The 12,655-nt window shown below is 44.2% G+C and overlaps 1 protein-coding gene across 1 annotated transcript; it reads right to left on the bottom strand.

Moving 5' to 3' along the window:
• Nucleotides 1-4,989: 4,989 nt before the first annotated feature.
• ADRA2A (adrenoceptor alpha 2A) lies at nucleotides 4,990-6,523 on the bottom strand. Its single transcript, XM_053450350.1, has one exon. It carries the CDS (start codon nucleotides 6,346-6,348, stop codon nucleotides 5,047-5,049), a length of 1,302 nt encoding a protein of 433 aa, XP_053306325.1. The 5' UTR covers nucleotides 6,349-6,523; the 3' UTR covers nucleotides 4,990-5,046.
• Nucleotides 6,524-12,655: the final 6,132 nt, after the last annotated feature.

The raw sequence follows: 12,655 nt of genomic DNA, 5'->3' as shown, positions 1-12,655 counted from the left end.
AGTGACCGGCCCCTGTATAATGTATAGATAAATCAGTGACCGGCCCCTGTATAATGTATAGATAAATCAGTGACCGGCCCCTGTATAATGTATAGATAAATCAGTGACCGGCCCCCTGTATAATGTATAGATAAATCAGTGACCGGCCCATGTATAATGTATAGATAAATCAGTGACCGGCCCCTGTATAATGTATAGATAAATCAGTGACCGGCCCCCTGTATAATGTATAGATAAATCAGTGACCCGGCCCCCTGTATAATGTATAGATAAATCAGTGACCCGGCCCCCTGTATAATGTATAGATAAATCAGTGACCGGCCCCCTGTATAATGTATAGATAAATCAGTGACCGGCCCCTGTATAATGTATAGATAAATCAGTGACCGGCCCCTGTATAATGTATAGATAAATCAGTGACCGGCCCCTGTATAATGTATAGATAAATCAGTGACCGGCCCCCTGTATAATGTATAGATAAATCAGTGAGCCGGCCCCTGTATAATGTATAGATAAATCAGTGAGCTGGCCCCTGTATAATGTATAGATAAATCAGTGACCGGCCCCTGTATAATGTATAGATAAATCAGTGACCGGCCCCTGTATAATGTATAGATAAATCAGTGACCGGCCCCTGTATAATGTATAGATAAATCAGTGACCGGCCCCTGTATAATGTATAGATAAATCAGCGAGCCGCCCCTGTATAATGTATAGATAAATCAGTGACCGGCCCCTGTATAATGTATAGATAAATCAGTGACCGGCCCCTGTATAATGTATAGGTAAATCAGTGACCGGCCCCCTGTATAATGTATAGATAAATCAGTGACCGGCCCCTGTATAATGTATAGGTAAATCAGTGACCGGCCCCCTGTATAATGTATAGATAAATCAGTGAGCCGCCCCTGTATAATGTATAGATAAATCAGTGACCGGCCCCTGTATAATGTATAGATAAATCAGTGACCGGCCCCTGTATAATGTATAGATAAATCAGTGACCGGCCCCCTGTATAATGTATAGATAAATCAGTGACCGGCCCCTGTATAATGTATAGGTAAATCAGTGACCGGCCCCCTGTATAATGTATAGATAAATCAGTGAGCCGCCCCCCTGTATAATGTATAGATAAATCAGTGACCGGCCCCTGTATAATGTATAGATAAATCAGTGAGCTGGCCCCTGTATAATGTATAGATAAATCAGTGTATAATTTTTTTACCCCTTTACTTTATTTGCAATAAAAGAAGTTTTATGGTAAGTTTGGTAAGATTCTTATTATGATGACATCATCACGGGACATTTCAGGCCAATAGGTTAATAAATTCATCCAAATAAAAACGGGTAAAATCATAAAATGCACAAAATAAAAACGTTGTGTTTGAGTACCCCGTTTACAAGCATCATCACTCTCAGCCACGGTTCATGAAATCCGCTGCTTTTATTAAGAAACAGTTGTTCAGCTGATTGGGGGGGAATAAAATCACAGGTTTTCCTGCAATAATATTAACGTCTCTGCCGTTGGGGGGGGGGTTGATTTGGGGGATAAACATTGGAACCAAAGATTTTACACTGACCCACGTGTGCGTTTATTCCGCTCTGGAATTGGAGGGGTTAATCATGAGGTAGATTAGCAGATGTAAACAGGTTCATTTTCTGTTACATTTTGACCTTTTAAAGCGTTTCTGTCACCTGAAAAAAAGAAACTTTCCGTTAATCGATACAAAACCCTCTATTCTGCTTTAATCCGTAAAACAATTAATTCATTAATATTATATACAAAAAAACTAATAAAACGTTCAACGTCTGTCTCTTGTGCTTAAAACTTATTTCCCACCATATGTCCGATCGCTTCGTCCCGATTGGCTGTTCATTCTGTATTTTTTTTATTATTATTTTAATATTTTATAATCGGTGCAGGAATCGGGCTGCTTCTTAAACGTCCTTATTAATTAGATAATAATTCATAAAAATTTCTTGAACCCAGCACTGATTTCTCTCTTTAAAAAAAAAAAAAAAAAAAAAGTTTTCAGCTGCTATGGCAACAACCTATCAATGCTAGCCTTTGTGTCACATGACAATTAAATGTTCCCTGTAAAAAATTATGAAGGAAGAAAATGGCACTTAATTGAAGAATTATTTAAAATTCTGCGGCTGAGGAGGAACTTTGCTTTTTTTTAATAGTTTTTATAATTTGTTTCACCCTTCGAGTGCCGGGCAGCTGCGCAGTGACGGCAGGTACCACGCCAGTGCTGCATATACACCGCATGGAACATCCTTCGTATAATAACTAGACCAGAAGGCGCATTAACCATTTCATGGGTGCCACATTGCAGACTGATGTTAACCTATTCACTGCCAAAGCTCCCATTAAAGAAGCCTTTTAACAATTTCAGTCCAAGAGTGAATGCGTATTTGTCTACTTCTTAACCTATTCACTGCCAGGGGTAGAGGGTAAAACGCATACACTGAGGAAATCTCTTTAGGCCAATGTATGGATTATACACATGGCAGGGCAGTGTGTAATACTCATAGGTGTCTAGTTTCCCACAGACACAATGGTTACCCCAGCAGTAGGGTGACCGAGTGGCAACTATTTTAACCCAGTCTTGGCAGATCAGGGACATTGGGCCGTCTAATCTACCCTTTATTTCAGTTGTTCTAAGACCTTGAGCCTAACTTGGCCCTGGCTTAAGGTCAGCATAGTGTCTTTCCTATTACAATATTAACTCCACTCACTGGATTAACCTCTACCACTTCTGTTGAAAGGCTGCTCCATGCATCCACTACCCTTACTGAAAAGAATTCCTTCCTAAGGCAAATTTCCATAGGTGTCACCTTAGACCAAAGATTAACGCCGGGCACGTGGCACATTGATGGACGGCTCCCTTTGTCTTACATGGTTAATTCTGACATCATTAAAACATCGTCACATGCAGTTTCACATTGATCGAAACGTCAAACAAAGGCATATAAAGGGTTAATAGATGCCAAAGCTCAGAAAAGAGAGCTCTGTGGCTCAACAACCGATGGTCGCTGCAACGTCACGCCTGCCTTTGGCTGGCAATGATGAGAGTTGGGGTGCAGGAGCTTGTCTGTCCCTGTCTAGCAGCTGTTGCCCCCTGATGTGCCGTCGGCACCGGGGCGGGTCACACTCAGCGGGGTCACACTCAGCGGGGTCGCACTCAGCGGGCTCGCACTCAGCGGGCTCGCACTCAGCGTGAGAAGCACTTGGTGAGCAGATATACATTGTTAACCCTTTTGTTATCAGAGGTGTTGCTAGGTAGTGAATCGCACGTCCCTATGGCGTTTGCAGAATTAAACGTGCAACGTTCTGTACTTTTAACACTTTCAGTACTGAAAGTGGCTTAAATGACCCAACAACGAGTGCCACTTCCATCAAAGGTTATATTTTCAGCTTTTAAACGCCTGGTAAGTCACCGAATGGCGCAGAGAATCATCGGCCGTAAATTTAATATCAAAATTGAGTTCACTAACAAGACACATTACATTTGCTGGGTTTTAACCCTCTCATTTCCAGTCCCCCACCCAGCTCCCAGGAAGCCGCCCAGCTGCAATTCCTATAATGCTAAGCCAGCATCCTAACAGAGTAAGCTCACGGCTGGCTCATCGTCATGGGAGCTGCAGTCTGCCTCGTCTACAGGCAGCGTATCATGCAGTTAATTCAGCCCTGGGTCACTGCGTGGGAAAACATCGTACAGTAACCCTTTAAGTAGCAGTAAGGTGGAAATAGCGCTTCACGAGGCCTAACGCAGTAATCTGGCACTTGTGGGGTTAAGTGCTTAATGGCCCTTGTGCAGTTTTAACCCTTTATCCCGAAGCAACCAAGACAGGAGTGTTGAAATTCCAAATGCGCCTGCTGGGAGGCAAATTGCACTTTAACCCTTTGAGTGTCAGAAAGCTAAGAAAAACTGAGAATGATACAGCCCTTCCAATCCTTTAACCTGTTGTTTGCCGAGCGGCACCATGCAACCCTTTCATCTATAATTTTAAAAAACGCTTAACAGAGGCTAGCTGTACAGATACTCAATGTATTCGGATCGTGCAGCTTTGTAAATTCTTCCCGTTTGGGTGAAAATCCTATTTATCAAACCTCTTCAGCAGTCAATAATTTCAATGCAACACTACAGCATATATTTTCCAAAAGCATTCCCCAGTGAAAGGGTTAAACCCGTCCCCCTGCTGTAAATGCATATCGGATGGTTTTGTTATGTATTGTTAAGCTCTGAGCTCTCAGCATTCTCTCCCATAGCACTCTTAACCTCTCCAGCGCTGGAAGCCAATGCATCCTTTGCACTTGAATTTAACTATTTCACTATCACTAAGGGATTGCAAAAAAATACTACTTGGTTACACTTAACAAATCCTCCTTACCAGCAAGAAGTGGATTAACCCTTTGATCAGCAAATCTTGAAATGGCTTTGGTTCTGCACTCCTCTGTGGCGCTGGAAGGGTTAAAAAGCCCTTCTTTCTCCCCCCCCCCCACAATTTCAAAATATTACAATGGAAAGCAAAAAAAATGTATGTCGAAATTTTAACAAAAAAAATAAAGGATAGCTCTATACAACGTTAACCAAACAGAGAGGAACCTGATACTCGATATTAATAATACATACGCATTAATGGGTTAAACCTCGCACATTTATATAAAAAATATACGAATGATGAGATGCCTGCCGGTATCGATAAAGAATTTCACTTTTAGTAATAAAATATATTTAAGCAATCATATTGGTTTGAAAGCAGAGTGCCTTAAAAAAGGGATCAGGATGTCATCTGGATACCAAGAAGCAAGTTGCATGAAATATGTCGATTTGTAGGGTTCTTTGCCCCCCCTTTCATTTTTCCCCCCTCCCCACCAAAAAAATCAAAGTGCTTTTGCTGTTAGGTGTAGCTCCTTAGAAAATAAAGTCTTTTGAATGTTTTATTTGATGTCCTGGGGTCTCCAGGAGTGAAGACACCGAAACCGATCGCACAGATTGTCCTAAAAAGATGGTGTCAGCGATGGGATCGTTTCTCGAATCACACGATTCTTTTCCTCTCCCCTTTACACAGAATCTTTTTAAACGCCCTTCGGAAATCCTGGTTAAATATCGTGTAGATCACTGGGTTCAGGGAGCTGTTACAGTAACCAAACCAGAAGAAGAATTTGAACAAGGTATCGGGGACATTGCAGCTATCACAGATGGCCATCAGGGAATAAGTAAAAAAGAAGGGAAACCAGCAGATGACAAAAACCCCGATAACCACAGCCAGGACAAACGTGAACCTCTTCTCTCTGTTCTGCCTTCCCCTCCACCTGGACCCTTTGGCATTCATGTCTTCTTCTTCTCTCCTGGGCAAGCTGTCTCCTGGCTTGATCTGGCTGAGCTTGGTTTTACCTTTTCCTCTAGGGAGTTTGTCATGTTTTTTCTTGGAGGAATACGGATGGTCCTCCTGGTGCTCAGAAGACGAGGAGTCCTCCAGGTCTACACCATTGGCCTCCTCTTCTCTGTGCCGGGGGTCATCTGAGCCCCCAGCCTTCTCTCCATTTAATTTGACCGGGAGGTCCTTGTCCCCAAAGCCATTCTGTTTTTTGTCAGGCTCCCCATTGCTCCTCTGCCTGGGTGGGACCCTGGTCCTCCTTTTTGCAATTTGATAAATACGGATGTAGACTAAAACCATGATCACGCAAGGGGCAAAGAAGGAACCGATGCTAGATGATATGATGTACCATTTTTCATCGTTGATTTTACATCTGGGATCTTCTTCTTTGCCACTCTCCTTTTCTATGGTGATGAGAGGTGGGAAGGATATGACAGCAGAGATCACCCACACTATGAATATGATACACTTGATCCTGCGTGGTGTCCTCTTCAGGTTGTACTCAATGGCTTGTGTGATGGACCAGTACCTGTCCAAGCTGATGGCACATAGGTGAACTATGGAGGAGGTGCAGAAGAGGACATCTAATGCCAGGTATATCTCACACCATACTTTCCCAAAGTACCAGTACCCCATGACTTCGTTGGCCAAGGAAAATGGGATCACTAAGGTGGCCACCAGAATATCTGCTGATGCCAGAGAAACCAAGAACAAGTTCTGAGGGGCCTTGAGGGCTCTGCTGGTGAAAACAGCTATGACGACCAGGACATTTCCAAACACAGTGAAGAGCATGAGGATGCCCACCAAGGTGATGAGGGCAAGTGTGATCTGCAAGGTGTAGGGGTAAGTCCCTGTTTCCGTGTCAGTGCCATTGTACATGGTGCTGTTTTGGCAGTCACTTTGGCAATCCATGGAAGAAATACCCCCCCTCTCCACTAACGGGCTCTCAAAGTTAATCATGAAATTCAGAGTTTCTCGGGCCTTTGGGAATTCCAATAGAAAGTTCTGAAGTCACATTGAGCCTGACCACAAACTCATCAGTGACAGCTTGGTGACCCCATGTCCTCCTTCTCTGGGGATCACCTCTCTGTTCCTAATACACCTTAATCCCAGAATAGTCTGATGTATGAAAGCGTTCTGTTCCCTTTAAGATTCTCCCCTCCCTTTGTTCTCTTGTTTTTGTTTGTTTGTTTTTTCTCTTCCCCCTTTTTTTATTTGATCAGTAATAAATTCTGGAATCTTACCTTGTCCAGATACTGGGCTCAGGAGCAGCCAAAGGACATGTTATTGTTTAATCCAGAGCTCAGGGAGAGGTGTGTGAGAAATTAGATTTATGGTGTGGCTCACTGTAAACTTTCCAGCCTCCTGCTGGTCTGCGAAGGAGATTGCCCACCCCACCCCTGACCAGACCATCAGTGGGCAGCCGATCCAAGAAGATGCTGGTCCGCAGGACAGGTGAGTGTAGGGTGCATGTCCTTCAGGTGGGGGTCTCCCTGGTTGCTGGGGTCCCTGCAGCCTGCCTCTGTATCTGGAGTCTCCTGTAGGTGTTTGTGGTTCCGGTTATTTCCTCTGGACTCCCAGGTTTAAGGCTCCCAGCTTTCCCTTGAGCTTCTTATTGTAGGTTCTGGGCTCTCTGCTTTGCTGTGGATCCTCAAGCAGGTTCTGGTTTCTGCTTCAGGTTCTGGTCTCTCTCTGCTTAACCCTGGTTCTCCTCCAGGTTCTGGTCTCTCTGCTTAGCTCTGGGCTCTGGGCTCTGGGTTCTGGTCTCTGGGTTCTGGTCTCTGGGTTCTGGTCTCTCTCTGCTTAACCCTGGTTCTCCTCCGGGTTCTGGTCTCCCTGCTTTACTCTGGATTTGCTCTAGGTTCTGGTCTCTCTGCTTTGCTCTGGGTTCTGCTCCAGGTTCTGGTCTCTCTGCTTAGCTCTGGGTTCTGGTCTCTGGGTTCTGGTCTCTGGGTTCTGGGTTCTGGGCTCTGGTCTCTGGGTTCTGGGCTCTGGTCTCTGGGTTCTGGTCTCTGGGTTCTGGGCTCTGGGTTCTGGGTTCTGGTCTCTGGTCTCTGGTCTCTGTACCCCCGGCTGCCGGCAGTGTGCTCCCTGCGCAGTGAGTGTGGAGCTGCGATCTGTCCGCCTCTCTCCCCGGTGCTGCTCCCAGGCTCTGGATCCGTTTTATAGCCGCTCATTGAGTGCAGCGCAGGCAGCGTCAGCCCCCACGTGGGAACGAGCCAGATCTACACCCTCCGCACACCCTCCGCTCCCACAGCCCGACACTGCCTGCCACAGTCTCACTACCCTCAGCCAGGGACTGCAGTCGCCTCAAATAGGGGCAAGTGTGTCGGAACTGCCCCAACCAGGGGCTAATATAGCAGAACTGCTGCAGGCAGGGGTAAATATGGCAGGACTGCCTCAGTCAGGGGCAAATCTTTGATTCAGAATTGATCCACCCAGGGGTTAATGGGATAATAGCCAGGGGCTAGTGTTCCAAAACTGCCTTGCCTGGGGGAAATGTGCCCAAACTGACCCATCAAGGGGCTAATGTGCGCCAGCCAGGGTGAGGGTCCCAGAACTGCCTCATTTCACAATATTAGTGAATAGTGTCAAGCCTCCCAAAACCCTGTCTGGGGTGGGGTTCCAGGGGGCAGTTTGGTGAATGGGGCAATTTATTCTTGCCATTAAAACGACCCTCCCCTCTGACGGTTCTGCCTGGGAACCCCATTTCCTCCGAACCTCTAGTGGTCCTGCCTGCAATTACCCCCTCTCCTTGATGGTTCTGCCTGCAATTACCCCTCTCCTTGATGGTCCTGCCTGGAATTACCCCCTCTCCTTGATGGTCCTGCCTGGAATTACCCCCTCTCCTTGATGGTTCTGCCTGGAATTACCCCCTCTCCTTGATGGTTCTGCCTGGAATTACCCCCTCTCCTTGACCACCGCCACCTCTAGTACCTCTGCCTGGGATTATTCCCCGCTCACCTCTGACAGTGCCATCTGGGATTAGCCCCTCATTTTTAAAATTACCACATTTTTATTTTTTATTTAATTCCAACAGGTTCCGGTCAGAGGAGCAGAAAGGATACACTGTATTCAGAATGGACAGAAAATGTTTCCAAATAAAGAAAGAGTCAGAAATAAAGATATAAACTGATTTTAAACAATTTTTGTTACATTTATTATCGCCGATGTTACTTAAAAAATAATTTCCCTTTAGATTTCGGGGGGTTAAGGGGAAATTTCCCCAGGGCAAATAGGAAATGGGGCCCTGTCTGGAAATAACTGCCCTCAGCACTCACCCTCCAGTCCCAACCTCCCCCCAGCCCCCCATACTGGTCCCGGATCTTCAAAATCCGGAACTTTCCTTGTGCAGCGCTGGGCGAAGGCGCACGGTCAGGAAAACTTTTAGAAAGTCGCTCATACGCAGGCAGGCGATGCGGCATTTTTATAACTTTCCTACCCTGAAAATAATTTTTTTTTGCAACAACTTAATAGTAAATTTAATAACAAAACTTTTATTTAAAGTTACCAATAAACTGCTGATTAGAGCCTGATGCCCCTCTTTCCTCTCTTGATGCCCCTCTCTTCTCCCCCGATGACCCCCCTTTCTAGTCCCTCTGTGGTCCCAAAATCCCTATGCCCCTTTTTTCCTCCCCAGATGCCCCACTTTCTTTCCCTGATGCCCCTCTTTTCTAGGAGGTCAGAATGTTTGCTGGGTATGAGGGGATCGCAGGGTTCTACAGCCCTAAAAGCCCCGATAATGTGTATAGAAACAGCAGGAAACGGCTTTATAAATTAAACGGGGTAAATAAAACCCATTATTCTTCTTCTAAATGCCCCACACAGTTATACAAATAGCCACACCCACAGCCCCACCTCTAACCACACCCCCAAAACAAAAGTGCCCCTCTTTGGCCATTTGCCATGTTGGGGGGGTACGTGGTTCCCTCAGCTGCCTGTGTAATTGATTGTAAAGGTGAATTATGATGCAAGCAACGTATATTTGTTTGTATTTGTTTATTATTGTTTGTTTATTTGTTATTTGTTTTATTTTGAGCTGCAGACTATTCCTGGGTCAGATTATTATTAGTGATAAACGTATATCAGCCATATGGTCAATGGATAACGCTGGGTTTTTTTGGGGGGGAAAGCAAGAATTACTCAATGGCCTGGAATTCACACAGATTTTATTTTAACCCCATGTGTAACGGCAAATGGGGGGGGCAATATTAAAAACAAAAAAAATCATTCATATGAAACAATCCTAAATCTGCAAATCTGTACAAAAATTAAAGGGGTCTCTGATTGGCAGGTTTTAATGTAAAATTTAAATAACATTAAAACATTTTTTATTATTTAAATTAAAATTAACATATTTTTTTTAACAGGCCAGCGTTTTTTTTATATTTTTATTAACAAATATCAGCCTACCTGTTGCTATTTGGGCATTTTGGGCAAAAATTGAAAACCTCATAGATGAAAGTAGCCAATCAGAAAGAGGGAGTCAGGTGCATTGTGGGAAATATTCTCAGCAGACGCGACCGTTAATTCAATCGGAACATCTGGCCGATTATTTCTGCCCAGCGAATGATTGTAAAGTTTTTGTCCAGGTAACCGATGCAGTTTAATGAGTATCTCAGGACTAAGTGGCGGATGAGATATTAACCCGGACCCTGTGAAAGTCCACCTGCCGGGGGCCACGCTCACGGTTTGTAGGTCCATGTGATACGCTGTATCTGTGGGTACATTGTATCACGGGGTATTAAAGGGACAGTAACGCATTTATGAAGCTAGCCACTAATTCCGGAGTCCAAAAATTCCCAATAAGACCTTTTCCATTTTTTTTTTTTTAATGAAAACATTTTTTTATTCTTTCTCGGTCATCCTAATATGTACATAGATTGTTCAATTGAGGTTGTGAAAGAAATTAAAAAATATATATATTTTACAAGGCTTTAGCGTCTTTTTAAACCCCATTCCCTCTAGATTGTAAGCTTGCGAGCCGAGCCCCCTTTATCTAATGTATTGGGTCGTCTTAGTCTGTCAGTTCTAGTTTTGTCAGACCCTTTAAAGGTAAGGACTGTATGAAGTGCTGCGGGAGTTGCAGGTGCTATACAAATAATAATAATAATAATAATAATAATAATAATCATAATAATCATATTAATAATATTAATAATTGTGTAATATATTTTATAATGAATATAATATAAATATTATTATATAAAATATTAATCTAATATATATTATATTATATTAAATAATAATGATGTAAATATAATCTAATAATATTTATTATATCTACAATAATATATAAATTCCTTTAATTGATTAAAAGTACGTTTTTAAGGGTCGCACACAGGGATATCAGTGGCTTGCGGGCCGGTGCGTGGTAACCACATGCCCAGAGTGGCTTCAGACTGCGTGGCACGCGTGTAATGTCTCGGAGGGCCGGGCCCCGCTTGCTTCTTGAGATAATTATGGCGGAGGATGGCACTGCCGCCCCTCCCTGTTTGTTTCCCTTTTAAATACCGGCTGCGTCTGACTTCTCGGGGATAATGGGAGGACAAACTATTTATTCTCGAAACAGAAGCGACGTAAATGCCGTCAGACGAAGCCCCGGAAGTAACAGGTTACCGCCGCGCTCACCTTCTGAGTTTACTCGCAGACAAATCATAGAGACACGTGCCAGAGAAACACAGGTTGCCCCCTCTTTATCTAGACCCTCATGAAAGAGACCCCCCAGTGCAGGTTAAACACTAAAGTATAAAAATCTCTTTTATTTGAAAGGAATTTAAAAAAAAAAATATTTAGAAGAAGAATAATGGGGTTTAATTTATAAAGCCGGTCCCTGCTGTTTCTATACACATTATCGGGGCTTTTAGGGCTGTAGAACCCTGCGATCCCCTCATACCCAGCAAACATTCTCACCTCCTAGAAAAGAGGGGGCATCAGGGGAGGAGAGAGGGGGATCAGAGGAGGAGAGAGGGGCATCAGTGGGGAGAGAGGGGCATCAGGGGGGAAAGAGGGGGATCAGAGGAGGAGAGAGGGGCATCAGAGGAGTAGAGAGGGGCATCAGTGGGGAGAGAGGGGCATCAGGGGGGAAAGAGGGGGATCAGAGGAGGAGAGAGGGGCATCAGAGGAGGAGAGAAGGGCTTCTAGAGAGGAAAGAGGGACTCATAGGAGGAAAGAAGGACACAGGGATTTAGGTAAGAAGGAGGGAAACTTGGGGGATATTGAATAGAGAAGGCAGAGCGTTACAGAACATGGTGTGAAAGATGGAAGCCTACGAGATACGAAGCAGATAAAATGACCTACAAATCTGCCAACCTTCCCGGTGTGACCGCTGGCGGGGTGCAGGCGCCGTACCGGAGACAAATGAACCCCTTCGCCGATACCGTGCGCTGCCCCCCCCCCCCATTGTATATTGATTTCATAATTCAGTTTCAGTGCTATAAATGTCAGGTTTGGTATTTATGTGGAACTATGAAGGACACGGCCTTATGATTTTTATCAGCCTCCTCTAGATAAGAGTTCTAAACCCCAAAGACCCACAACCAGGCCGCCGTTTAAAGCGAAAACGCGTTCTTTTTGTAATTCCGCCGGCGCAGATTTATGGCGGATTTTTGTAGAAATCTGTTACTTGTAGCATTATTTGGAATTATCGCTCCTCGTGGGTTCAGTTTTTATTGTTGTTCAGCATTCTTATCTCCTCCATAATAAATCTCCCTGAATTGTTACTTTATCTTCTGTTAATAGCCGATCCCTGACGCTCTGAGCCGCTGAGTCACATGACCCAACTCAAATATTAATCCCAAACATTAAAACATTAATTAAAACCTATATGATAATAATAATATTGATAATAATATTATAAAATGTCAATGGATACTGAGTGCTCAGTGGCAGCCTGTGGCAGAATCAGAATTTTCTGATCAGTTTCCCTCCTCTGATTATTTATTATCCTATCATTTGTTGCTGAAATCTTTTTTTCAGGGAACACTTAATTCTGTCACAACCGCCTCTGCTCCTGTAAGTCCACCCATTTCTGACATCAGAGAAGGGGGCGTAAACCTGAGGAGGCTTGCTCTTATAGGGGACAGCTCTCTTTGGAATAGAGCAGGGGTAACAAGAAAATCGTCACATGCGCGGGGCAGGTGTCAAGGGCAGTAGGAGCTTTGCTTGGAGCGCTGGGCTTGAATGGCAGAGCTCTGTTGCTAAGCAGCACCCGTGTCTTATTAAAACTTTAAATTCTGTTTTTTAGGTGACAGTGAACATTGATTAG

The sequence above is a fragment of the Spea bombifrons genome, chromosome 11 (genome assembly GCF_027358695.1).
Source record: "Spea bombifrons isolate aSpeBom1 chromosome 11, aSpeBom1.2.pri, whole genome shotgun sequence".
Lineage (NCBI taxonomy): Eukaryota > Metazoa > Chordata > Amphibia > Anura > Pelobatidae > Spea > Spea bombifrons.
Note: the sequence above shows the minus strand (reverse complement) of the source record. Positions and strands in the feature narration are given on the sequence as shown.